The 26,990-nt window shown below is 44.8% G+C and overlaps 3 protein-coding genes across 9 annotated transcripts; 2 read left to right on the forward strand and 1 right to left on the reverse strand.

Annotated features, from left to right (window-relative positions):
- Positions 1 to 2,205: 2,205 nt before the first annotated feature.
- On the reverse strand, positions 2,206 to 11,860 carry LOC125747635 (SUZ domain-containing protein 1-like). Its single transcript, XM_049023045.1, has 4 exons — positions 11,660 to 11,860; positions 6,923 to 6,972; positions 5,432 to 5,701; positions 2,206 to 5,270 (listed from the first exon to the last, which is right to left on the reverse strand). Exons 1-4 carry the CDS (start codon positions 11,708 to 11,710, stop codon positions 5,159 to 5,161), a joined length of 483 nt encoding a protein of 160 aa, XP_048879002.1. The 5' UTR covers positions 11,711 to 11,860; the 3' UTR covers positions 2,206 to 5,158.
- A 397-nt stretch (positions 11,861 to 12,257) lies between these two features.
- Positions 12,258 to 15,256, forward strand: zgc:161969 (uncharacterized protein LOC569044 homolog). The gene is made up of 2 exons (XM_049023044.1): positions 12,258 to 12,428; positions 13,173 to 15,256. The coding sequence occupies exons 1-2, from the start codon at positions 12,258 to 12,260 to the stop codon at positions 14,895 to 14,897; spliced, it is 1,896 nt and encodes a 631-aa protein (XP_048879001.1). The 3' UTR covers positions 14,898 to 15,256.
- Positions 15,257 to 17,063: 1,807 nt separating this feature from the next.
- Positions 17,064 to 24,859, forward strand: LOC125747847 (F-box only protein 42-like). Of its 7 annotated transcripts, none has more exons than XM_049023382.1 (11): positions 17,128 to 17,333; positions 17,450 to 17,659; positions 18,660 to 18,944; positions 19,137 to 19,247; positions 19,481 to 19,615; positions 20,336 to 20,489; positions 20,568 to 20,678; positions 21,359 to 21,455; positions 22,041 to 22,097; positions 22,510 to 22,626; positions 23,136 to 24,859. In XM_049023382.1, exons 3-11 carry the CDS (start codon positions 18,665 to 18,667, stop codon positions 24,138 to 24,140), a joined length of 2,067 nt encoding a protein of 688 aa, XP_048879339.1. In that variant the 5' UTR covers positions 17,128 to 17,333; positions 17,450 to 17,659; positions 18,660 to 18,664; the 3' UTR covers positions 24,141 to 24,859. The 7 variants fall into 7 exon arrangements, with proteins under 7 accessions (XP_048879344.1, XP_048879343.1, XP_048879339.1 ...); XM_049023383.1 differs by having other exon boundaries at positions 17,453 to 17,659; XM_049023387.1 differs by lacking the exons at positions 17,128 to 17,333; positions 17,450 to 17,659 and adding an exon at positions 17,064 to 17,109.
- Positions 24,860 to 26,990: the final 2,131 nt, after the last annotated feature.

Genomic DNA, 26,990 nt, shown 5'->3' on the forward strand with positions numbered 1-26,990 from the left:
ATCCTGGCATGCTCACCAGCCCTGTAAATAGCCCTTTGTATGTCCTATAAATAGCCCTTGTACATATTTGTTGGTGTGATTACTTATGCTCTCAATTGTCCCGTGAACCATGAACTGGTGTCGTATGTATAATCCTGACGTGCTCTAGTGTTGTATACTTACCCTACCGTGTGTAACCTCCCCACATTTGCATACCATCCTTGCCTATATGTAGTGTTGTTTTCTGTGCAGTACTTTAAGAACTGTACAACTTTGAGAAACACCATCTCCTTTGATTTTCCGCCATCGCTACCCCGATGCCTTAGTCAGCCAAGCATCACACCGATGTCAGAAGTGGGATGCAAGGTGCTCCCTACCATCATCGGGCAAGTCTGCTCCAGTCTGGCAGACCTGTGGGCAGCAGTGAAGTGACGAAGCAGAAGAGGGGCAGTGCCGGGGAGAAGACTTCCAGGATGGAGATGGGGCGGCGGCAAGGGAGGGTACCAGCTACACTGCTGCCTGTAAGCCTTCCCCAAGCCAGCTGGTGGATGAGTTAGGAGCAGCGTAGAGACGGAGTGACGGAGGTGCCACTCTGTCTTCCTGGATGTGCACAGTGCGACTTCAAGCCACTCCTGCTAGCCCGTAGTACCTTCGTCGGAGATGACGCCAGCGAATGAGAAAGGCTGGCTCTTTGGCTGTCCCCAATCCCTCACCAGCCGCATTGAGCCGCAGCGCAACCCCATCTGCAAGCACAAGCAGTAGAGCTTCCTCTGCTCACGTGTGAGGAAGCATGCCACAGCTGGGAGACCCGGTTAGCTCAGGAGCACCACAGGCTGGACAAGCAGTGGGAGCAGGACCAGCAGGATTGGGAGCAGCATCGTGGTGAGCTGGCCAGCTAGAAGCAGGAGTGCGACCGCCAAGCATGTTTGACCGAGGCAGTGGAGGCGGCGTTACAGGGTCCTGAGACAGTGCTGCTCGGCCAGGAGGAGGCATGTCGCAGCTTGGAAGCCCAGCTAGCCAAGAAACGCCGGGAGTTGCAAGAGGTTGACTCTGACCTGCAGGACCGCCTGGACACCTGCCACGGCCACCAGGTCTTTTTGGCTGAAAACTGCCAGAAATTCGTGGAGCGTGTCCACAAGCGGGGGACCCCACAGCTGGAAGTGAAGGCTAGCTGGAAGGTCCAGCTTGCGAAGGACCTCCACTAGAGGAGGAGACATGCTTGTGAGAGGCCACTGACCTGGAACAGGAGGGGCCCCGTGGCAGGACCAGCCTGCCGTACAATATCTGGGCCCCAATAAGCAGGGTAGAAAGAAGGGCCAAGGCTGGCAGGAAGCTGCACTGCCAGGGGTCTCCAGCAGCCCCGTTCACTGGCTGTCCCTAGAGAAGGGGGCCTGGCTGAGGGAGTTCCTGGGAGTGGTGTTCCTTGGTCAGGAGGACCCCCTGGAAGGGCTACCCAATCCCCCTAAGGCATGCAAGCGGAAGGGTTGGCGATTGCGGGGATCTGACACACCAGCGCCCACCAACAGCTAATTCCCACCAGCACTGCACTCGTGAGCATCGTGAGCTGACGACCTCCCATCATTGGAGGTGACACACCAGCAGCTGCCAGTGGACCCCTGGGACGTGACTCAGTATCTGTGGTGAAGACTGGGGGGTGGTGGTCGCTAGGACGGCTGACCTTTGGGGTGGGGGGGGGGGGCTTGGGTGGGATCCAGATGTGCCCTAGTGTTGTGTAATTACCCTACTGTATATGAGCCTTCCCATCTGGTGCGTAACCTCCCCAGATTTGTCTGCCATGTTTGCCTCTGGGTATTGTTGCTTTCTGCGTGGTCCTTTTAAGTACTGTACATTAAAGAAAACTTTGTGGGAAACCGTCGCCTTTCATCCTCCATCGCCACTACCCCGATGCCTTAGTCACCCAAGCATCACAATATATTAACTTTAGGCCCAGTAGTATTATCTTTGTTTAAAGAAATTCCATACGTTAGGCTATTTTAAGTCAGATTTACCGTTTTTGTTGGCTTCTATAAATGTGATATTAAATTATGAAAGGAACCTCTTGAGATATATTTAAGTAGTGCTATACGTGTTACAATTATGAGATTTTCAAACATTAGGACAAAAGTACAATTAAGCACATAAGCTACATATAATTATACCCAGGACAAATATACACCTACGCTTAACGTACAGAAAAAAAAAGTTACGCTAGACTGGTCGCCCAACTTTAGTTCTTTCGTTTTCATTCTACGTGAACATGACAGTAAAAATCCAAGCAGTTGGCAACATCAATGCAAAACACATAAAGACTGACTGGAGCAAAGCCCAGCGGGTATACAGTAGTAGTGTCCGAGGTCTAGCATTCGCCTTAAATAACCGCTTCCTGGTTAGAAAGAGCAAAAAAAAAAAAAAAAAAAAACAGGTTATACCATGATGATTGATTTATCAAGTAATCATGAAAAGTCTTTTACCACAATCGAATATTTGGGGGAAATGTTCCTTCCAGACCAGTTAAATCAGCTTTCACCATACGACACATTTGCTTTGATTTGATCACCGGTTTATTACAAATAAGACGGCTAGAACTTACAGAAACAGAAATATTGTGGAGAGACCAACAGGGTCGGGACAAGCAGAAGAGGCGGACACGTGATGGCAGCGCACCAGTGGGTCCAGGCTACCTGCTCAGAGCCGGTCACTTACACATGCAAATCAGACAGGAGTGAAACAAGGGTACAGGCTATGTACATATCAGACAAGACGGAAATAAACATACATATAGAAAAACACCGGGGATAAGGAAGAGCACAAAAGGCACCTTCGGGCCACCACAGCAAAATCTTCTTCATCTGGTTTTTAAATCCTCTCTGTTTATTCATTCGGCGTTCTGATGTTTTAGGCTGGTCGTAATCCTGCACAAAAACGTATGCTGTCATGAACGGGCACAAAACGATCTCATGGCACTTAAGTAAAGGAACATTACCGCATTTCCTTTTCAGTTTTGGAACCCATTTATTCTGTTTCTTAGGGTCCTGATCCAATAATTTCTTAAAATTTGGCATAGGTACTTAAGGACAAAAATACAATGAGCGCAACATCACAGCAACATTGTCAAAGTAACACCAAAAGAATGCTGTATCCTACCCAAGTAATTAAATGCTTAAAAATAAACATAATTTATGCTCATCTTTCTCAAGCGCTTTCCTAATTTGTATTTGCCGCTTCACTTACGGAAATGACGTCGGCTAGGCTGGCGAACAACCGCACGCTGAGATGCATGCAAACACTTATTTTACAAAGTAGAAAAATTAGAAGTCTACACTAACCAAAAATGTGCACCCCATTATTTTAATCAATCGGTTTTCCTTCAAAATGGTCTTTATTAAAGGGCATTTGAAGTATTTACAGGCGGTTTTCCCGCAATGTTCAAGCTCAAACAGTAAAATCTATCCTCCCTTTCCATCACCACAGTTCAATGGCGGCTGCAACAGAGATTAATCACCACATTAATGCGTCGTACTGTGAATGCAGCCGCCAAGCAACTGCACGGGGGCGGGTCCACAGCCTTATGGTGACAAGTTCGGAGGGAGAGAGATGGACTGTGTCCGGGAGAGGTGGACAGCACACAATTAAAACAAATAACGTTTCTGATAACCCAGCAGTATCTATTACGAATCTACGATCTCAAAGTGGCAGAGATAACTGCGGGAGGAGAAAACGATTATTCCCGTCGCAATATCTTCATTAAGGCATTTGACGCGTCTGCAAGTACTACACCCAGCACGCGCTACTTCAAGTTATCCTCCAAAGTGCTGCTTTCCCTCTCCAGGGAATTTTTTCCCAGCCCGCTGATTTCTCCCGTTTTCCTCACGCAGGGAATGCATTAAACCACCGCATTTCCGGATATCTCCTGCCTTTACGTGCACAAGTCCAGCCCTCTCCATCCTAGTTTAATAACTGGAAGAGACAGGAAAAAAACTGAATAGAAATGCTTAAAAAACAAGGATGAAAGCGTTACATGATCATTATTACAATCCTTTCCGAACAAAGCTAGACCTTCAAAATCAGTCAAGAATTTTAACATTAAAAACACTTGCTGCGCTTTTAACTTCTCGCATAACAATCCCCGCTAACCTTCCACGTTTCGAGTATTTACACAACATTTGGCTTTAAACTGTTTATTTCTTCTGCAAAAACGCACCTCCTAATTTACTATGGTTGCGTCAATTAAAATACATTTAAATCGCTAACCAAAACAAGCTGCTTTAAAATATATTTTGCTAACATATTCATTTTTATCGCTAATTTCATTTTTTTCCTCCCGTGTAATTCGTTTTCTACATAGAAATCAAAACATTCTTCAGAAAAAAAACGATCAAAGGAAAAAAAAAAACAAACCTTGACAAAAACCATAAACCAGAGCTGTACACACACCTATTGTTGGATTCTACCTTTGACCATCTCTTATCAATTAAAAATATATATATATATATAATCAGCAACATAATCAAAATCGAACATAAAACACAAACAGGCAACATCAATAGGTAATACACTCGATAGGCTAACAGGTGAACAGATGAGGGAGCGGATGAGAGGTGGTGATCCTTAGCGACATCAGTTTTATTGCTTGAGAAGGATGGCGACCCAACGTGGCCCCCAGACGCCGCCGCGTTCAGCTCTCTCCCCATTGCTTCTGTATTCCCCCCACCACCACCATCTTATATCAGTCTCATCCAATGATTCCCCACTTTGTTCAATGGAGCTGGAGTCCTGCTTAGCTATGTAGGGTGGCAGGTCAGGGTCGAAGGTGGGATGCTATGAATGGACTGGGATCGGGGGCTGAATCGTGGGAGGGGGGATGGGGAGGTGTATCACAGTGAGTTGAGTCCTGAAGAAGCAAGGGCTTCATCACAGTGTCAAGCGGGGAAAGAGAGATCTGCCCTGCACCTCCTCCCCTGAGCCCCCTCCTCTCGGTCACACGCCATAAGCTTTCATGGCAGCCGTGGGGGGTGGGAGAGCAACCGTCAGAAGGGCGAGGGAGGGAATTCACTCTCTTTTTCATAACACTTTAATTCATTCCTAATCAGAATTATACCTGTTTTAAACCAGTTTATACCCATATCCAGCCCCCCAAAGACAGGACATCCCCCCACCCAGTACTAGAATTCCCCTCCCTCTATCTGCGTTGGCGAAAGCCTTGTGTGCCGTCTGGGCCTGTCGGCTGGCGGATTGCGTGATTGTTTGGCCGACAGTCCTCCAAGGATGCGGGGGCGCTCATTCGTACGGGCCTGCGGGGGTAGAAACAACACATTCTATGTTTCTGCTCTGCAACTGGGCAAGATGCAGTAAGGGGATCCACACACAAGGAGCACAGGTCCATTTTATGGGGATATGACTGCCCGAGGAGAACAGGACGACCTGAAATGGCACCAGAGGAGAGCCGGTGTACCTGTCCGCGTTGGGGCGTTCCTGAGGCTCGTCGTCGGGGGTAGCGCTGCCCAAAATGCGCCTCCTGGCCTCTGCGTACTCTGCTTCACGCTGAGCCAGCGACTTCACCTGCGGCACAGGCCGGGTCGAGGTCGTCCCCGAGCCCAGGGAGCCGTTACTGGAGGGGCGCTTCAGGATGCGGATCTGCGGCGGGGGAGCAGCCGGTAACGAGTCGTCCTGGATCACGATGGCTGTCCTCATGGGCGAGCGGCCTGAGCCACTGTTCGACTTCCTGTCAGCGGAAGATTTCATGTATTAAAATAAGTGACAATTACATAAAGCACACACAATTTAATCATCCACCATTTTATTTTTAAAAATGATAAAACTAAACCTTGGTCTCAGGTCCGCGCTAAACACACCCTAAACTCCTAATTAGGTTTGACTAAACAACTGAAGGAATGGATTTCAGGAATGTTATACTGAACATGTGCTTGCTAGAAGGCTGAATGTAACATTTTCCATTCCCATAACATAAGTGTTTTTGGTCATGGAATACCCGTAATGGTGTTTGAAAAACATGTGTTTTTCCTATTAAAATGAATGTTAATTATTACACTTAATAGCCATCAATGTCCTTCAATGCTCAGCAGCTCATTATCATCATTAATATTTACATTAAGGACACCTAGCTAGCGCCCCCTGCCTGTGCTGCTGGGATAGATCCAGGCCTCAGTGCCACTTTCAATAGAGCTTAATTCATGTCTTATTCATTCTAATGTTTAGAATGAGAACCTCATGAACATTTGTGTGCCACATTATTTACTGTTTGGTGGTGTACTTAACATGGCCACTGAGTGTAATTCTCACCCAGCCCTCCCATGAAGACATGCAAATTCAACCCAACTGACACCTAGGTCAAGAAACTGAAACTATTATGTTTAGACTAACAAAAAAAAATGCATCAGTTGCACACCACAATGGGAAAAGCATTTTAAAACTAATTAATAGCTTATTACAGTTCATCTAAATTTTGTCAAACTGGAAGGAGCTGCAAAGAAGGAAATTCTAGCTAGGTATCACGGTTGTTGACAATGTCTTTATTTTGTGAGGGAATTAATGGTGGTAGGCGCTTGTATTGTTTGACCATCCATGTAATGCGAGAATCTCAAAATTCCTTCCAGAAAGTTGCACTTCAATGGCTCACATTCTGGGGCTGCTGACTGAACTTTAACTGCATCAGAAACAATTCAGAAGGCCGAATTTAAAAGTTAAAATAATATATCCTTCAGTTATCTTTGTGTTAGCCTATGCCTACTTCCCTGATACAGGAGATGATATCATTAGCGACAACTGGATACTTGTCTGATGTCATCGATTGCCGATAATATCACCATATCGCCCAGCCCTAGCACACATGCCACTGTGAATGATTGTTGGAAAGTCGGCTGATCAGGAAGAACAGCACACTGGGAGAGTTCTGGTTTAATTAATATTCGCAAGCTTCACTCACTTTTCTTTTTGGCTGATCATCAGTTTTGCCTCCAGTCTTCTCTCTATTTCCTGCGTGAAATAATCATATTAGACAAGAATTCATTTGACACAGAAGGAAAATCCAAGGAATCACAGGGAGGGGCGGTAGAATTCCTCCAAAGGCCAAAACACAGTACAAATCCCACAGAGTTTATGTCAACACCCATATGAAATACCTGGATCGTGGGATCCAGGCAACACGAACAGGAACAAACTTTGTAAAATGTCACAGTGCTCCTCCTCCACCTTTTCTTATTATAAAGTGTTTTCTTCACATTGTTCAAAATCGGTCCACCAAAATAAAACAATTCACAGTCGGAAGAATAATGCCCTCAGAATGAACACACTAATTGAAAAAGTGTGTGCAGGGCAGTACATTCACATCATGCAGAGGTTTTGAAGGTTTTCGTCATGAGTGAACTGCCCTCCCTGACATGCTGGGCTGGGCACATATCCGAGTCCTCCTCCACAGACTCAAGTTATCTTGTGAGGAAACACTATCCTGTTTAAATGACCTGTTTCAGTTTGCCACTAGAAAATGAAACTTACATTTGCAAATTAATTGCTTTATGCCACCAACCAGTACATAAACACCAAATAGCTACCTAACACTCCAAAAGCGGTACACCTACAAATACAGCCAAGTACCTACATAACAATACATGCATTTATACACAATTATGCATTATATTAACCTTGCTACTAAATATATAATAGTTGCAAGGTTTAGCCTTTGTTGTGCTATTCATTCAAATAAGTTAAAATTATGACAGGTGAATAAAGAATAGATTTCCTTTTAATCTTCGGATAATACTTTAGGAAACATTGCTACACTTGAGAAATACTTGAGTTTTTAAAACGTAGATAGATAGATAGATAGATAGATAGATAGATAGATAGATAGATAGATAGATAGATAGATAGATAGATAGATAGATAGATAGATAGATAGATAGATAGATAGATAGATAGATAGATAGATAGATAGATAGATAGATAGATAGATAGATAGATAGATAGATAGATAGATAGATAGATAGATAGATAGATAGATAGATAGATAGATAGATAGATAGATAGATAGATAGATAGATAGATAGATAGATAGATAGATAGATAGATAGATAGATAGATAGATAGATAGATAGATAGATAGATAGATAGATAGATAGATAGATAGATAGATAGATAGATAGATAGATAGATAGATAGATAGATAGATAGATAGATAGATAGATAGATAGATAGATAGATAGATAGATAGATAGATAGATAGATAGATAGATAGATAGATAGATAGATAGATAGATAGATAGATAGATAGATAGATAGATAGATAGATAGATAGATAGATAGATAGATAGATAGATAGATAGATAGATAGATAGATAGATAGATAGATAGATAGATAGATAGATAGATAGATAGATAGATAGATAGATAGATAGATAGATAGATAGATAGATAGATAGATAGATAGATAGATAGATAGATAGATAGATAGATAGATAGATAGATAGATAGATAGATAGATAGATAGATAGATAGATAGAACTTTATTAATCCCTCGGGAAGGTTCCTCTGGGAAATTCTAGTTTCCAGCAGCAGTACACCAGCATATTACAAGTTATAAAAATACAATAAAAAATACAATATAAGAGAATTTAAAATACACATACTAAAGTAAGAGCCAACATACAGATAAGGATACGAGTAGGGAGGGGGGAAAAGGTTTGAGGTTTTGAGCTTTGAGGTTCCTAATAAATGATGTCTGTGACACATTTACCAAAACTTCGATGAACGGTTATTTTTTGCCTTCTCTGCCTAGGCCATATACACAGAACCAAGAAGACATTTCAAAGAGTCAGTCACACATAACATTAAGGCAACCGGTAGGGCGATTAACGTTAAAATCGTAAGCTGTCCCAAAATTGCATCAAAAAAATACTAAACATCGCAACAGAGAAACACATAACGTGTCTTCTCTTTCATACATTAACATCACATCCATCTTCTGTCAAGCTAGCATAGATTCCAGAAGCAATATATTTCAATTCATTGTCATATTAACTTATGATCATCCATTGTATTGTTTTTGGATTGCTACTTTTATTTCCATCATATTGCATATCTTGTATTACATTGTATTGCTTATTGTTGGTATATTTAAGCAAAGTGAGAGCAATGTCTTGGCACAACAATTTCCCTGGGGATAAGTAAAGTTTTAACTGGAAGCACTAATGTGATGAACAGTCAAGAAGCATCTCTTCTCCAACTAAACTAAGATGACATCAGCTTTGTGTATGACACTGGTAGTTCTGTCCTTTTCATTTTTTCTCTCTTCCCATGATTTTAGACACAGTGTTGATTTTGTCGCTATGAGCTTTTAAGGGGAGCTTTCAGGTCCCTAAAGTCATACTGAGCAGCGATGACAGCGAGTCTACGAGGCTGAATGTTAGCAGTAGCATTAAGCTAACAGGCTTTTCCTTTCTGACTAAAGTACATATCTACCATATACTTCAGCTCTGCAAATATGGGCAGTTCCCCGGTTACACTTAAACACTCCCAAAAACACTAAAACACCTTAATAAGAATAAACAATACATATGAACAATAATAATATAGTAAAACTACATACAGTACTGCACTGTACCTTGAACCAACAAACATACAATGTTTTCATAACCGTTACAAAATAGTATGCACGTTCATTATTATGACCCATTGTATTTCACTCAAATTTTTGATACAGTGTTCATGGCAGTCCATTCGTAAGTACAAGTTGTTTGTAAGTTAGATGTTCTTAATCCAGGGACTGCCTGTATTCCAAAAGCAACCTAATAAGTATACAAACATCACAGTTTAATAATAATCGATACTTTATTGATCCCCGTAGGGAAATTGTCTTTACGCCTCCCACAACTTGCTCTTTTTTCATAGCGGAAGTTGTCTGTGAAAGGCTGCCACCCATAGTGGCGCCCAGCGAGCTGGGGGTTAAGGGCCTCGCTCAAGGACCCGCAGTCTGAGGCTGGGTTTGAACCTGCGACCTTCTGATTACAGACACACAGGCAGTATACGCAGAAGATATTTTTCCATGCTCTGTGCCTGACAGACATGCATGCTTTAATTTCCTTTATAAGATCTAGCACTAAACAACAGTTAATATCCTACCAGCAAAGAGGTAATCAGCCAATCACAGCTTTCACTGCTGCTGCTTAATAATTTTGGCCAATACCATGAAATGTATGACATACCCTGTCAACATACAGGAAAACAAATATAGTGTCTGATTTCATGACAGACTTTATAGTTGTTTTACAGTATAGGATATTTGTTAATGGTCAGCTGAACCATGATTTCACCATGAAATGTGTGAACTTTTTATGACAATTATCACACATGGGGGATCTTCACTGTGTCCTGCGAAAGCCAAACTAGCCAAACCTTGCCAACAAACAAACACAAATGAGAGCCAAAATGACAGCTCGTCAATACTTTTATGGTCACGTGCAAAAAAATTAATCATATACATCCCAATCAGCAACAATAAGAGTACAACAGCTATACAGATTCCTCAAACAGCCCAACTATAACACTGAAGTACAGACTTTAAACCTTGAAACTCAGACTACAAAAACTGAATAGTGTTTACAACAAAACATTAATGATCACCTATTTAATCTTACCACAGCATTTAAAAATAGATCCCTCGGTTCCATTATTCCCATACACATTTTCCATGCAATTAAATAATCCCGTCTATAGCCTAATTTCTACATTTGAGGTCGAACTCGATTTGTGGCAGTAGGTCAAAACCCATTTCCTCCAGGTGAAACATTACGGCAGCATTTCGCAGGTCCGTAATGTGGGGGTTGTGATTGTGGTGGGGGAATCCTCGGCGTCGCAAGGGCTCATGGGATCGAAAATCAGCACACATTTAGCCATGTTCTTATTTTACACTGCGGCTCTAAGTCGTTCTGCGTACACTGGCGCCCCTTTACTATACATCCACTGCCAAGAAAAGCCATGCATTCTGATTCCCAGGGTGCGGAAACCCTCTGACGAGCCTGTTTTTCCAACGACGTCGCCTATATTTCTTCATTCGAAAGGGGATCCCTCTATCTTTTCGGCCCGCTTATGAACTACCCACAGGTCATGTTGTTAAATTAACCAACCCGTCGGTGGCATCTGTTATGAGTGATCTTGGGTGGATCGACCGCCTTGAGACAGGTGGTCCACAGTTAGAAAGAGGTAGGGCCGGCCTAGAGCTAAATATAAACGCATAAATCAGATCGTTAAGGGAAAGTAAACACAAATAAAACCTGGTCAGCCAGCGACGAGGCAAACGCCCGGAGTGCTAACAGGTACAGGCTGCCGGCTAGTAGCACGGCCCACGCGGCGTGCTTGCGCCGCCCGAGTAACCTTCCGCCCAGCTAACGCGCTAAAGCACATCCCAGCTCCGCTCCGTCCGCCCCATGGCCGGCTCCACTTCCACGAATCCCCTAAAATAACCGTTGGGCGCCGTCCCCCTTTTCGTGGTGGCCTACTTCCCGTACGGCACCCCCAGAGTACAAGATGGGGCCTCCCCCCTTCTTTCACTTCACTCCGCTCGCGCCGCTTCACGTTTTTATCCATTTCATCGCGGCCGGCGGAGGTCTGGAAGATAACAGTCACGGTAGATCTAAACGGCTGGATTTGCGACCTTGCGCAGCCTTACCCCACTGTCTGCTGCCTCCTCCCAGCTCTCGGCAACCTCTTCATCTTCCATGTTCCGGTCTCCCGAAGCCCAGACTCACTCTCTCTCTTTCACACACATACACACATTCACACACTCACACACAAGCCAGGAATACCTCCGCGCAGACGCGTGCGCGCTCCCGCAGATCCCGAAACAAGCACGAGACGGACGAACCCTGAGTTGCTGGGAATGGTGATAGCGCGCAAACTTAGAACACCACCAGGCTGGAAAGAGTGGTGTCGTGCAAACTTAAAACTTGATCGATCTCCTCGCATTTGTATGCTGCTTATAAATTGCAGAGGCGTCCGAGAAGGCTATTAGTATCCGGGTTAGTATGCTTGGGGAGTAACGGAGTACATCGGACGGCGTTACGTATTCAGAATACAGAGAACGTAACTATTTTGTTAGTTACGTGGAAAAAAAGACGTAATAAGACTGCGTTTGGAAAAGTGGAGATTATTATCGGGATTACACTTAGAATAACTTTTAAAACGAAGAAGGATTTCATGTAGATAGCGCACGAGCACACAACAGCTCCCTCGAGGCATTTCTTTTCTTCTCAAGTGAACCGTTCACCATGGCAGCCGCTGTGAAAAACGCTTTCACTACGTGGAAATTTCGCCGCTTTTTTGTCTTCATAGCCGAAAGGGGAAATAACATCACAGTCCAATGCAATTTATGTCTTCCAATAGTGAAAATGCTCTCAGCATCTAAGAACTCGACGTCTAATCTGAAGAAGCATTTGCAGGTAAGACCGCCGTTTTTTCCACATGCGCTCAGGTTTTGTTTGTGATCTAACTAAAACGGCGGATTAAGTATGGTTTATAAATAGGGCTGGATGATGAAATCATCGCTATTTTTTCGTATAATTTGACATGGATAGTAAATTACTATTTTAAAATTACAATATTCGAATTTGTAATTGATCAGTCTTTCTCACTGGTTCAACAGCCTTCATTCAGAAAACCCATAGAGGGAATACGTTACTGCTGTATTTTGTTTACTTAAGAACTACTCTGAAAAATATTTAGAACATGAAAAAGACGATAAATTGAATGAACTGCAAGTAGAAATCTAAATTAATTTAATAAATCGTACAAAATAAACTTTTTTGTTGTCGTAGAGTAACAATAGAAAACGCAGACTACGGTTTGTTAGTATTTTTCTCTCTGACTACTTGTTCTAGGGAAAGGAGAAATGAAAAATAAACTTGTATTCTTTATGTTATACGTGTAGTATCATGTATGTCGGGTATAGCTTATTAAAAGTACAACTTTTCGACGGATTGGTTGGAATATCGTTCGTTTCTGTGACGATAGGCTGATGTATGCTATCAAACAATGTTCCTTATCGATAGAAGTTAATCGTTTTATCGTTTACATTTGACAATACGTCTATGTGCTGATTATATCGATCATCCATACCAATAAGCATTGGTTAACTCTAGTACTGTATAGCCCGAGGTTGATTTTTAATTTATTTCGTTTTTCAGAGGAGACATTCAAGTTGCTTACATCTGATCAAAGAAGAAAACAGGCAGTCTGAGTCGACTGAACACATCGGAGAAGGACATGGGACCTTGCATCCTCCCTTCAAACAAGAAACGATTGAAGTCGAAGAGAGCACATCTCAAACTACTGTGAATAGACTAATATTTGAATTTGTGATTGATGATGTTCAGTCGTTCTCTCTGGTGGAACAGCCTTCATTCAAAAATCTCATAGAGGGAATCAGTGGTGGCCAGACGGTCTTGAGCAGAAAATCACTGTTCTGGCATATGGAGAAGGAATTTGCTGCTATGAAAGAAGCCTTAACTGCAAGACTTCAGAATGTGACTAATGTGTGCACAACAGCAGATTTGTGGACTCTTCATGGCAGAAGTTTCTTTGGTATGACATGTCACTGGATTGAGAAGGACAGTCTGGAGAGGAGGTCTGTAGCTTTGGCCTGTGCCCGTGTGAAGGGACACCATACTTTTGATGTCCTTGCTGCGAAAATCTGTGAAATACACGCAGAGTACCAAGTACAGCACAAAGTAAGGGCCATAGTGACACACAACGGGAGTAACTTTGTTAAACCTTTTCATGAGTTTGAAACGCATGAAGAGGCAGCGCTAGATGAGTTTGATGATGGTGTAACGTTCTTTGACATGGATGCAGTTCTGGAGATGGAGGGAGATGAAGAGCTTCATTTCTTTCTGCCTCCACATCAAAGATGTGCAGCGCACACACTCAATCTGATTGCTACCAATGAGGTACATAAAGCAGCATCAAGAGGCTCATTCCAGAAAGTGTACCAAAGTGCAATGGGAAAGTGTGCTTCTATATGGAACAAGGCGCACTGGTCATCAGCAGCTGCAGAAGTAGTGCAGGACATTGCCAATATGAATGTTTCTGTTCCATTTGTCACAAGATGGAGCTATGAATATCTGACCATTGCAAAACTGATTGGTCTCGCAGATGATCAGCTGTTTGACATCTGTGGAAGGTTGGGAGTGACCAGGCTGGACCCTTATGAGATAACCTTTCTCAGAGAGTATGTAGCTGTTCTACAACCTCTTGCCCAATCCATTGATGTTCTGCAGGGGGAGAAGAAATGGTTTCTAGGTTTCCTCATTCCAACAATCCTAAGCCTCAAGTTTAAGCTCTCTGACAAATTGCCACATGTGACCTACACAGCAAATATCATTACTGCAGTCATTGAGGCACTCGACAGTCAGTTCAGTTCCATATTGAACAGTCACGATGCAAAAATGGCAACAACCACCATGCCGAAGTTTCGCTTGTGTTGGCTCCCTCCAGAGAAGAGAGAGGATATGTGCAAGACGGTAGTCCAGGAGGCAACATCTTTGAAATCCAGGTCACCTGCAGCTGACGTGGTCATCAGCTCTGAGACTGATGGATCAGATGAAGAGTTTTTTGTGTTTGGAAAGACAAATAAGGCTGAGAAATGGACTGTAGAGAAAGAGGTCCGGATGTTCCTTTATGATACTGAGAAGAGCTTGAATTCTTTGCATGCATATCCCTTGGTTAAGCATCTTTTCTTGAAGTATAATACCACTATACCCTCTAGTGCACCAGTTGAACGTCTGTTCAGTGATGGAGGGAATGTACTTACCTCATTTCATAGCAGAATGTCTGATAACCACATGGAGCAAGTCCTCCTCCTTCGTTACAACAGAAAGTTTTGTCCAAAGCTCAGTTTTAATGATTTGTGAAAAGTCATATGTTGTGTTTGCGTTCGGCCCATGTATTATTTGTTTTTCGTTTAGAGACGTGTATGAATCCATAGTCTCTGTCCGAATTTGATATTAGTATTTCTGTAATTTGTGTGCTTTCTGTTTGGTTTCTGTTTAAGGTTCTAGTTCTGGTGTTTCACAGCAGTGAAAGTCATCTTATGATATTTCCCTTCTGTTGTTTTTGTGTGCACGTTTGGCATTGAGGTTATCCAAAAGTAACAAAAAGTTATCTCGTTATGTTACTTAAATACTGTGATTCTTAAACTGTTACTGACAAAATATCTAATGTAACTAGAACTGTCATGATTACTTGGTTATTAAAAAGCATTGTTTAAAAATTTTCTTCTCAATTACTTGGCAACGTGGCAGAAGGAAAACAGCACATAGCAGATGAGGGTCCCAATAAAGCGTGTAAGAATCAGTTGTGTGGAAGCATTTCACATTAAAGGTGAATGGAAATTCAGTCGGAACATAAATATAACCATAGCATGACTGCAATGAAAATGCATCACCTGAGAAGACCTTTCGTTTTGATGGTTTCACTCAATAATGCAAGGGTACCCATAAATTCGTGCTATTCAGCCTCTTGGGGTAGCCTAAACTGTCTTTGCCACCACTATAACTCAAATTATTTTGTTTAATTTACTTTCTATGATTCTTGTATATCAAAATAATCACTGCACATCAAAGGTTAGCTATGTTTTGTGAACATACTGGAAAGCGATATTTGCATTATATTAACTATATAGTGAAATGTAGTTCACCTATACTAATGGTATGTTAAATGAGTTGGTGGTGTTTCTGTGAGTTGTGCTGACAAATCATTTGCTTTTGCTCAATATCAACTCTATGGAATACAAAATATTCCCATACAGCAGAGGACAAATGTCTTTTTGTGACCAGTTTCTGTTTATTTTTGTCCTCTCAACTAATTTTTCTTAAATGTTTCAGAAATAGTCCAATAGCAAGGGCGTGAATAATTATGATTTTCTTGGAGAGAGCATCAGAGCTCAGGCAACAGCATCAGCAATAACATTTAGACCAGGGCTCACCAACCTTTTTGAAACTGAGCTACTTTGTGGGTACTGGGCCATACGAAGGGCTACCAGTTTGAAATGCCCTCCTAAACTTCATGTATAATGAACATGATTTAAATGTTTTTTTAGATATTGTCATTTTCAAATCTATATGAATTAAATGTGATTAAAGAAGAATAGCAACAGGATAAAATTAAATTTTAGAGGCTGCTCAATGGTGAGTTGTGTTATTTTTAGAACAGGTCCGCGGGCAACTCGTGTGGTTCTTGGGGGCATCCTGGTGCCCGTGGGCATGATGTTGATGACCCCTGCTGTAGACTGATTTTTTTTTTCTTAAATATAGGCCTACTATATATTATTCTAAAGGATCCATCATCAAAATTGCAGAGCTTGTTAAGTTTTGTTTCTTGTAACTGGGTTTTTACACTTGTTGATGGCTTGAACCCAGGAGACTATTGCATTCCTTGAAATGCAATAATTGCATGTGCATGAAATGTCATGTTGATATTAACATCACACATCGTGAAAGCCTATAAAATAAGGGTGGATGTGATTAGGTTTGCGGTCAAAAGGTGAAGATCAAGAAAGCAACATATATCAGATACTGTAAAACTCAGCTTTTGCTTTATCTTGGAGATAACTTATTCCACAAAAACTGCTCCGGTAGGACTGGATAAGTGGATGTTCTTGGAGCCCAAGCTTCACTGTAACTGTGCGTTCATAATAAGGTAGCAGGATGGAACCTGTACAATTACAATTATATTTTTCCATTAAAATTTGTAGTTGTGAAATCTCCCTACCAGATTCCAGTGGTGAGTACAGCTCGTGGTTTTGGTAATTTAATATGCTTTGAGCAGAAGAATCAAACTAAGAAAATAAGATAAGATAAGATAAGATAGGACTTTATATATCACATAGTGCGGAAATTTAATATCTATTAAAAAGTAATATCTACTCATCTTTTGACCGCTTATATAAATTTATATATATAAATTTCAGCAGACGTGATAAATCATTAAATCATTAATCATCATTAAAAATTATTAATCATGTTGTCTCAGAACCGGAACCGGAAATTCCGCATGCAGGCTATCGCCAGAATCCATGACCTTTGCTGAGATACGTCATCGTGGCAGGCGTGCGACTTCTCGCTGGTATGCGTGCGCGCTCCCGAAGTTGTGACGCCATGTATGAGGAAGATGGCTAGTGTGTGTTTCATTACGGTGAGCCCCTGGTGAAATTGAAGAGGGAACAGGAGAGATAGTCGAGAAGAGGAAGAAGGGAATAGGTGGCTGTAGAGGTGGACGGAAAGGGCCGACAGAAGAGTGGAGGGCAGATAAAAGGCGAGCTGCTAAGGTGTTTTCTGAAGGGACCGTAGGTAGCTACGCCGGGCAGACTGCTCCCCATCACCGGTCACCCTTTACCGGCACATACACGAATTGCTCTGGAGCCAAAAGAGTTTAGATTTTTTTATTTATCTTTGAAAACCCGGAGTAGAGGAGGTGCCACAGTGGTGGTGGAGGTGTTGTCGCCGGCAATCAGACTCTAACAGAGCCCCCGGGTTACGTGCGACCCCGTATTCCCGGGACCAAGGAAAGGGACACCCGGTGGAGTCCCTGAAGGAGCCCCGGAGTGGAGAACAGCGGCGGAGATAGGTGGCCTGGGAGTGTAGCTGCCTAGCTATCTAGCTAGCTTTTGGGTGAGGTGAGCGAGGGATTGAAAATCAGCCTTTTATGTTTCTGTATATACAGACAGGTTGCATGCAAATGGCGTACGGTTTGCATATAGTGCATTAAAAAGTATTTCTCCATGCGATCTACTTGTCAGCAACTTTAGAGTCTAGCAGTTACCAATGTCCGGACAGGGGCGCTGTAAAGGGGGGGGGGGGGGGGGGTAAACGATGACGATTCTCGGGGCCCATGACTGAGAGGGGGCCCAGAGAAGCCCCCAATAAACTGTGTTGGGGGCCCTGTCAAGATTCTTTTCATGGGGCCCAAAATCCTTAGCAGCGCCCCTGTGTCCGGGTGTGTGCCCCTTTTTATCGATTTGCATTAAAAAGACGCGTTAATTAACATTGATATCTACGTTAACATTTGTCTGACAGCCTTTCTTGAAACGCGAATTTTAGCGTACGAAAGGGTGCAGGCTCGCGTACGTAGAAAACGTTATTGAATAAGAAAGGTATGTAGTAAATATGCAAAAATATGCAAAGCGCCTAATTGAATGCTTTTCACTTTCATTAATCTGTTAATGTGCTTTTCATAGGCGTGTAGTATGTAACGCCCTTTTTTGAATAAATGTATTTGTCTCAACTGACGGAGGGCTTATGGGTTGGGCTCTAGTGCTAAACTGACGCGGGGAAAGAGATCAGATGGCACCACTTTGATCGATGACGACCTGCCTTGTGAAGGCAAGGTGTCAACGACTCGTTAGGCCACAGGATGTCAGGGCGAGGATCGAGCTCACGCCCATCCTTCCTCCCTCGACTTCTCACCCTTCTTGCCTTTTATTCAATTGCACTTTGCGGGTGTAACTGCACGTTTTTTGTTCATGCAAACAGGAGGCAAGGGTTGTTTTAAAGGTGGAATTGCAAAAAAACCACATTATTTAGGCAGTTTTAGGGGCTTATATTTTTGACTTTTATAATATCTGTATTGTTAATTTATATTATCTTGTGATGGATGTTATCTTCTTGTGCAAACAGGTAGCATGTCCTGTTGCTCAGACATTGAGGATGACAGCTCTGTCGCCATGAACACGGAAGAGTGCGGGGCCAGACCAGGGCAGGCCCCTGTGGGATGGGAACAGGGGGACCTCGTGTCTGGGATGGATGGCGGAGCACGGGACAGCGAGAGGATGGAGGAGACCGGGAGGGTGATGGTCAAGCTGCCAGAGGAGGTGCTGGAGTACATTCTGTCCTTCCTGTCTCCCTACCAGGAGCACAAGACAGCCGCCCTCGTCTGCAAACAGTGGTACAGACTCATCAAAGGTAACTGTTAGACTGAATAGAAACAAAAGAGGTAGCTTGGACATGAGCCGGCAGAATATTCATTGCATGTTTAATCGGTTCGAACCGCCTGGTGTCCACTCGTTTACTGCAAGTCTAATATCCTTAAGTAGAATACTTTCTAACTTTTTGGGCTGACCCCCACCCCCCAAATCTCACCGGCCCCCCTCCCAGGTGTTGCATACCAGTGTTACCACGGCTTCCTGCGAGCTGTCCAGGATGGCTGTATCCATTGGGAGACTCGCACCTTCCCTGGGACGGCCATCACGCAGCGCTTTTCTCACAGTCAGTTCCCCCCATACCTTGGCTGAGTTTAATCCCCCATGTCCCCTCGTGTTCATGCTCGCTCCGATACTCATTACTTTTTTGCTATTGTAAGTTTGGTCTTCTTGGTTTTTAGTCTTTGTGGCAATTGCTCCACGTTCCCCTCCTGCTTCTGTATCTGTCTGACTTTGTCCCTGTCATCTGGCTATGTAATGCGTTTCCCAGTATGTCTGACACATATATGTGTGTTGCAGGCGCGTGCTACTACGACTTGAACCAGTCCATGTACGTGTTTGGTGGCTGCACCCAGAGCAGCTGCAACTCCGCATTCAATGACGTGTGGAGGCTTGACCTTAACAAAAAGGAGTGGATACGGCCCCAGGCTTTAGGTGGGCGCTCCGTGACCTTCACCTAGTTCCCCATCTTTCTCTGCAGCTTATTAAGTATTTATTATGTTGCAAAGAAAGCTCTCTCTGTTTCTCGCATCAGAGAGCAAGAAAGCATTGCTGGCTTGATCTCGGCTCATGGCGAGCTTTTAGGACCTGCTGCTGTCATTTGGAATTCGTTGTAGATGAAGTGTGTGTGTGTGACTTCTCTCACGCACTTAACAGTGTTCCTTATTTTTCGCAAAATCATTGAGTTCTTAAAAGCAGGCTGCCCGTAAGGGACGAAGAAACAGGTGAAATGAACAGGTTTTATTACGGAAATAATACCAAACAAAAACAGAAGCATGGGCCAGAGTTTGTAGTGTGATGAGGTGGATAAGGGGATGGAGAGGAATGTCAGCGAGAGGTGTGGCCCATGATGCAGCAGGTGAAAAGTGCAGCACAAGCTATCTGCCCAGCTGACTCTGTTCATGGCCTGACCATGTGATTTATCCATCTGGGACAGCTGGGCTGTACTTTATAACCTGAGGCATATATGGGCCCTGGGCTAGTGGTGTAGAAGAAACATCTCAGCAAGCAAACGTCCTGCAGTTGTACTTGTTTTTGTCATTTTAAGCCATGAGATGTTCTGGATTTGCCTGTGTGTACAATCCTGTGTGGCTTGTGCTGTTCTGTTTTTCAACAAAGACATGCATTTACAATTTGCCCCCCCCCTCCATTCAGGCTCCTATCCTTCTCCAAAAGCTGGGGCCACCCTTGTGATGTATAAAGATCTGCTAGTTCTTTTTGGGGGCTGGACCCGACCCAGTCCGTACCCACTTCACCAGCCGGAGAGGTTCTTCGACGAAATCCACACCTACTCCCCCTCTAAGGACTGGTGAGCGATTGGCATGGAGGCGGAGCCAAACTGAACGCCCGTTCTGCATGGCCTGACTGACGTGTCGTGTCACCGCAGGTGGAACTGCATCGTGACGAGTCACGGCCCCCCCCCGATGGCGGGACACTCCTCCTCAGTCATCGGCAGCAGGATGGTGGTGTTCGGGGGCTCCCTTGGGGCTCGCCAGATGTAAGCTTTCGCCTCTCTTGCTGCCTTTTACAAACCTCAGGTAGATATGGTGAGCAAGACGGGGTAATCAGAAAGAAATTTTCCCGTTGGGATCAATAAGTATATCATTATTATTGGAATTATTGTTGTTATTGTTATTGTCATTATTATATTTATTATTGCACATTTACGTATTTCTGTATATGTATCCGGGCCGGCATGGTGGTGCAGTGTTTAGCACTGTTTCCTCACACCTCTGGGACCCAGGTTTGAGTCTCCGCCTGGGTCACATGTGTGTGGAGTTTGCATGTTCTCCCCATGTCGTCGTGGGCTTTCCTCCGGATACTCCGGTTTCCCCCACAGTCCAAAAACATGCTGAGGCTAATTGGACTTGCTAAATTGCCCATAGGTGTGCCTGTGTGAGTGAATGGTGTGTGAGTGTGCCCTGCGATGGGCTGGCCCCCCATCCTGGGTTGTTCCCTGCTTCGTGCCCATTGCTTCCGGGATAGGCTCTGGACCCCCTGCGACCCAGTAGGATAAGCGGTTTGGAAAATGGATGGATGGATGTATATGTATCCTCATCCAGATGTGCTGTACATATAGTTTTCTGGATTTCCAATTCCAGTTCATATATTTTATTTAATATTGTCCTTTAGTCTTCCCTGTTGTATTTCACCTGTCTCCTATCTCACCCCTGCTAGGAGTAATGAGGTCTGGATCCTGGATCTCGAGCAGTGGTCCTGGTTCAAGCCGTCCATCTCTGGTCCCGCGCCGCACCCCCGGGGGGGACAATCTCAGGTCAGGATGACACCAGCGGCAATGTCCCCGTCGTCGTCGTTGAGCGCCCCCGCCCTTCGCTTTCTCACCTTGAAATAAGGCGGGAATTTTCAGGGCAATGAAACTCGTCTCGTCTGTGAGCTGGCGCGGCCCCCCCAGGTAGCAAAAGCGTTAGCGAGAGCCCCCCTCCCTTCCCCACACATCGCTCCCCCTGCGGGCAGACAGGCCCCCCTGCGGGCAGACAGGCCCTCCTTCGCGCCAACGCTGAGAATGTGCCCCGTCGGTGTGAAACCGCTGGGCTTTTGCTGAGGAGCAGGACAGAAACCGAGTGTTATGCCGATGGCGAAGCTGTGAATAATTTAACTGGCGGTAATTAGCGGGTGCATCCGGCTGAGGGACGTGTAATCGGGCTCTGGCTGCTTTTAGGGTGTTCATAAGAAATGCATGGCGGTACTGCTTGTGGAGTCTGTCAGTTCTGTGCCCCCCCACCCTCAGCTGGTGCTTTGTGATGCCGATGGTACTATACTGAGGCAGAGATTGTCAATGACTGATGTCCAGACAGTATGAAACTTCGAACACGGGTTCTTTCCCTCTCTCCTCTTCCAGATTGTGGTTGATGATGAGACACTGTTGATTCTGGGTGGTTGCGGAGGTCCCAATACGGTGAGTGTCCATTCCGTCTCTTATAAGTTTTTTTTTTTTTTTTGTGTGAGAGAGATTAAATGAGGTGGCGCTCATATTTTCCTTGTGAGAGTGTGTGGTACGTGATGTTTGCTTTGGATGTGTGCTTGTCGTTCTGTGCTTGTGTGTCTCTGGGTTTGGGGGTGCGTAGGGTCGCGCGGTGCAGTGCTTCACCTCGCATGTGTCTGCACAGCTTCATGTCTGTTGACGCAACTCGTAGTAACATCATCAAATTATTTGACAAATTCTATTGGTTGATAATAACAGGTTCTGTTTCGCTGTAGTTTATTTTGGGGAGTTTTATAAATTTTTCAGTATTACTCGGGCAAGTTAAATCGCAATGTGATATCGTGCTTGCACTAAAAGCCTTTTGTCCAACGCTACTGTATGGCAGCTGCTTAAGGACGCCTGGCTCTTGCGCATGGGCGCCTCCCCCTGGAAGTGGCAGCAACTGCGGGTTGAAAATGACGACCACGGTGCTCCAGAGCTCTGGTGCCACCCAGCCTGCAAGGTAAGTTTCCTAAATGTCGCTGGATTACAGGGTCCTCTGGGACACACAGATGGTCGAGGTTTTTGCGCCCCCCCAGCTCACTGACGTCTCTGTCCACATTTTTGTGTGTGGGCTATCTGTGGGTCCCCATGGATGGAATTGGGAAACACTGCCAGTAAAAATGCCGTAGGATCCATTCTGTGTGAAGTCAGGGTTAGTGGAAACATGGATGGAAGAAACACACTGTGGGGGAGAGACCAGATCACCTTTGGGTAAAGTCTGTGCAACACGGGGAGATCAGGGAAGCAGGACTGTGAAGCAACATTCTTATCATAAGATATGGAGTTAAATATTTACGTGATTTTAACCAATTGTTGAGATGAGTAATTCAAAGCTGCATTCCGCAAGACTGACAGCCACAGTCCGTATTTTAATCTGGCAATATTAAATGTGCAGAATGAGTGATATGTAAAAATTTATGTCTTTTTTCTAAAAAGAGAATTGTGTTTGCTTGCTGTCGCCCCCTGCAGGTGGGCCAGTGTGTGGTGGTCTTCTCCCAAGCCCCCAGTGGGCGCGCCTCGTTGAGCCCCAGTCTGAACTCCCGCCCCTCCCCTGTCAGCACGACGTCGCCCCCCCTGGGCCCCGACTCTCCCTCCCTGCGCTCTCAGTCGCCCGTGCGCAGCGGCGGGGCAGGTGTGGTACCGGGCACTGCTGATGACGTGCCCTGCGTGAATGGTCGCTGGGGCGTGCTCCGGCTGCGACCCGCCACCAGGGGGGGTGCCAGAGATGGCAGTCCCTCCCCATCCCAGCAGCTGTCCCCCTCGCGTGGCCCCGACAGTCCCCCCCTGCTCCATCTGCTCAATGGCTTCTCCCAATCTCCCCGTACCAGCCCCGCCCAGATATCCTCCCCGCCCTATCGCACGCATTCCCACGCCCCCCCTGACTGTAGCTGGGATTGCCCTGCACCCCCTGCCTGTGCCTCTGAGCATGGCCATATCAATGGCTTCCACACCCCCCCTGACTCTCCCCACACGCCTCCGGGAGCCGTGTCGCCCGGGGCCTTGCGGCGCGGCCTGGAGGCCATCAAGGCCCTTAACTCTGCGCCTTCTTCCCTGCCTCAGTCCCAATCCAGCGGGGGTAGGAGCTCTTCCAGCACGCCCCCTTCCTCCTCATCCTCCAGCCCGCCGCAGGGCGCTGGGGCGGACGGCCACTCCATCCCCCCAATCGCACGCCGCCTGGGTCACCACCCTCCCCAGAGCCTGAATGTGGGCAAACCCCTTTACCAATCTCTGAACTGCAAGCCCATGCAGATGTACGTCCTGGACGTGTCACGGGCCAAGGAGGATGGTCTGGTCTCCTGGAAGGTGTTCGGCGGTGGCGGGGGCATGGCCGTGGTGGGGCCCCCGGAGACCAGCCTCCACACGGTGGTCCAGGGCCGGGGGGAGCTCATCATATTCGGAGGTCTGATGGACAAGAAGCAAAACGTGAAATACTACAAGTGCAATGCCTTGTACTTCGTACGTGCAAAGAGATAGGAATGCCGGGGAGGGGGCAGACAATCGGGACAGTGGTCTCGCTTTGCCTGGGCCTCCGCTATGCTGCTGCCCTAGAACAGGGCATCTTTGCCGGGTTTTCCCTCATCCTATATATGAACCCTCCCCAAAGCCCAAGCCTTTATATCTGCAGCACCTTTTCCCATAGTATTGTAACATATAGAGCAAAGAAAAAACAACCCACAAACCTGCTGGATTTGCTCCCAGTGTGTTCTGGTTATGACTGTTACAATACCAGTACTAATTAGTGATTTGCCCCCATCCTGTGAGAAAGTAACCCCAAAATTATCTTTCTCTTCATACCGGAATGCAGAGAAACTCTGGAATCCATGAAAGAGATGTGGGATTAGAGGATAAATGCTATGTGTTTTTTTTATGATTTTGTTTGTTTTGTTTGGGGAAAAAAAAACACTTTGAAAGTGTACTGTTTACATTGAGGAGTGAGTGAGTGAGTGAGAAGAGTGAGTGAGTGAGTGAAAGAGTGAGAGAAAGAGAGAGAAAGTGAATGAATGAATGAATGTCAGTCAGCCTGTCTGATGTGGGTTTATAATTCGTCCCGAGGGCATGTGGGAAGAGTGTCATTCTGTACTATAACAGAAGGGAGAATTTTTCCCTTAAGCATACAAGGGAAATTGGAATGAAGGCATTTGTGTCAACTTGTTTTTAAAACAAAAAATAAAAGTGAGATTTTGAGTTAGTGAGTCACCTGTGAGTGAGTCTGTTAGAAAAAGAAATGGTTGTAGGTGCTGCCTGCCCTCAGCAGACTCTTCTGACAGCATGTGTGCAGTGAGCTGTCAGTGTGTGTGTCAGGTGTGTACGGGCCGGACGGCAGGCTGGCTGTGCTTTTGGGTCTTGAACACCACTTACATGCATCAGCTGCAGAGACTGGGAGGGGAGCAGTCGGCCCACAGAGATCGCGGAGTCCTCGTGTAGGTGCAGGCTTGAAGTACAGATCCGATTTGAATAACTCCTGGGTGGCATCTGTGGAAATGTAGAACCTGTGAGTGAGGGCAGGAACGACTGAAACTTGCCATCAGAAAATGTCACCTGTAGCTGTGGAATTGTACTGTATTAAGCTTCCTTTTCAAACAACAGACCTCGTATGAGGTCTGACAAAAAAACTTCCAGAAATCAATATGGCATGAAGACAGTAAATTTACGTGACGGGAACTGACTTGTGTCTTGACAGTTTCCAGCTATTTGGGAGAGACTGATGGTTAGTCTGTCAGACAGTGAGGCACCGCTGTTTGTCATTTCTAGTTTGCTGAAATTTCCCGTCCTTCCTGCCTGATTCAGTGATGTGGCAAAGATGGACGTGAAAGAGAAGATAAGCCTTTCAGAGGTCTGTCATCTTCGGCTCTCTTTGCTAAATTTGAAAAGCTATGAGCTCACTGAAGAACTACATGTTAAGAAGGTGGCGAGGGCTGTGGTTAAGGGCTCTCGCTAGATGGGGGTTATGATTATATGACCTGTGCATCGAGTGGACAAACAAAAATAACACAGAAAGGAAATAACTTCAAAGTAATTAAATCACAATTATCAATGCAGCTGCGATGGTGACACTATGTTAAATGCGAGTTAGTGTGTATGAGCTATAAAAGAGCTTTGTCAATTGGCACTTTGATGCGTCAGTTTTGAATGCAACCAGCAGATTCTATTAAGTTCCTTTGTGGGTACGGCACCCCTTTGGTCTAGATTGAACAAAAACTACATTGGGAGCTTCACAAAGATGGAATTTGTGGCAGGACTGCCGTTCAGAAACCACTTGTGTCCAAGACCAACACATAAAGCCATCTGACCTGGACCATCAGAACTTTGGGTGTCATTTGACAGCCGAGCAGGGACATTTTGCAGGACCAACTTCACCATATGATGCAAACGCTGCCAGCTCATGGTGTGACCATAATCCAACATGCTAATGTCCCCATTCACACTGTAAACTCAAGAGTGCTTCCATGGACCAGTGTTTCCCAGCCCAGTCCTCGGGGAACCCCCAACAGTCCACGTTTTTGCTTCCTTTCAGCTCCCAGCGCACATGTACCAGGTATTCGGGGTTCCTGATTGGCTGGGTTGGGAAACGCTGCCATGGATACCAGGATAAATCCAAGGAACCTCCACAAGAATCAGATCTAAACATCACTGACATTTATTAGAAGTGTTAAAGCACAGAGTGTGAAGTAGATTTTCATTTTCTTCATCCCCCAAAAAGCTGGGGGGCATTTTGGTTCAATATGCTGTTACACACAGTTCTGGAGATGTATGACGGCATTCTAAGGAAGACTAAAAGGCAGAATGTGGCTCTGCTCCATAGCAGATATCTACTCCATAGCAGGCCCTTGATATCTTAAATGATAAGTAATCCACCAGTAATTAAGGTAGAAATAAGATTAACCCACAGTGACTATCGGGGTGATTCATCACTCATTTACAATGTTTCTGTTGGACATATAGAGCCAAAAGTGGAACAAGATTCAATGGTACCTTGAGATTTTGTGAAGAATGAGCGCAGATGACATTTAATACTATGACTATAAACCTATGAAGATCAATACCGCTGACATGTGGAAGCGACGTCACTGTCATTCAATTTGTTATTGTCATATAATGTTTGGTATTAATATATATTAAGACTGTTAAGGTGTTAAGCTATACTTACAAGCTGCTTATGAATGTTCTATGAATGCATTATGAAGGTGTTCTGAATCTTCTATGAATGCATTATAAAGGTATTTTGAAGGTGCAGTTCCTGTGAAGTCATACCCAACAAAACCACTCTGCACCCATTGTTCATGATTGGTACTTGCCAAATTGGACTGAAGGCTATGAATGCAG

The sequence above is a fragment of the Brienomyrus brachyistius genome, chromosome 8 (assembly GCF_023856365.1).
Source record: "Brienomyrus brachyistius isolate T26 chromosome 8, BBRACH_0.4, whole genome shotgun sequence".
NCBI classification, from domain to species: domain Eukaryota; kingdom Metazoa; phylum Chordata; class Actinopteri; order Osteoglossiformes; family Mormyridae; genus Brienomyrus; species Brienomyrus brachyistius.

Excerpts from the sequence above, each read along its gene's own strand:
- LOC125747635 (XM_049023045.1), bottom strand. The coding sequence starts at position 11,710 with ATGGAAGATGAAGAGGTTGCCGAGAGCTGGGAGGAGGCAGCAGACAGT. Across the intron at positions 6,973-11,659 it reads AGGAGGCAGCAGACAGTGGG|GAAATAGAGAGAAGACTGGA; the intron begins GTAAGGCTGCGC and ends TATTTCACGCAG. Across the intron at positions 5,702-6,922 it reads ATGATCAGCCAAAAAGAAAA|GAAGTCGAACAGTGGCTCAG; the intron begins GTGAGTGAAGCT and ends TTCCGCTGACAG.
- zgc:161969 (XM_049023044.1), top strand. The coding sequence starts at position 12,258 with ATGGCAGCCGCTGTGAAAAACGCTTTCACTACGTGGAAATTTCGCCGC. Across the intron at positions 12,429-13,172 it reads ATCTGAAGAAGCATTTGCAG|AGGAGACATTCAAGTTGCTT; the intron begins GTAAGACCGCCG and ends TTCGTTTTTCAG.
- LOC125747847 (XM_049023387.1), top strand. The coding sequence starts at position 18,665 with ATGTCCTGTTGCTCAGACATTGAGGATGACAGCTCTGTCGCCATGAAC. Across the intron at positions 19,616-20,335 it reads GATACGGCCCCAGGCTTTAG|GCTCCTATCCTTCTCCAAAA; the intron begins GTGGGCGCTCCG and ends CCCTCCATTCAG. Across the intron at positions 21,456-22,040 it reads CCCGGGGGGGACAATCTCAG|ATTGTGGTTGATGATGAGAC; the intron begins GTCAGGATGACA and ends CTCCTCTTCCAG.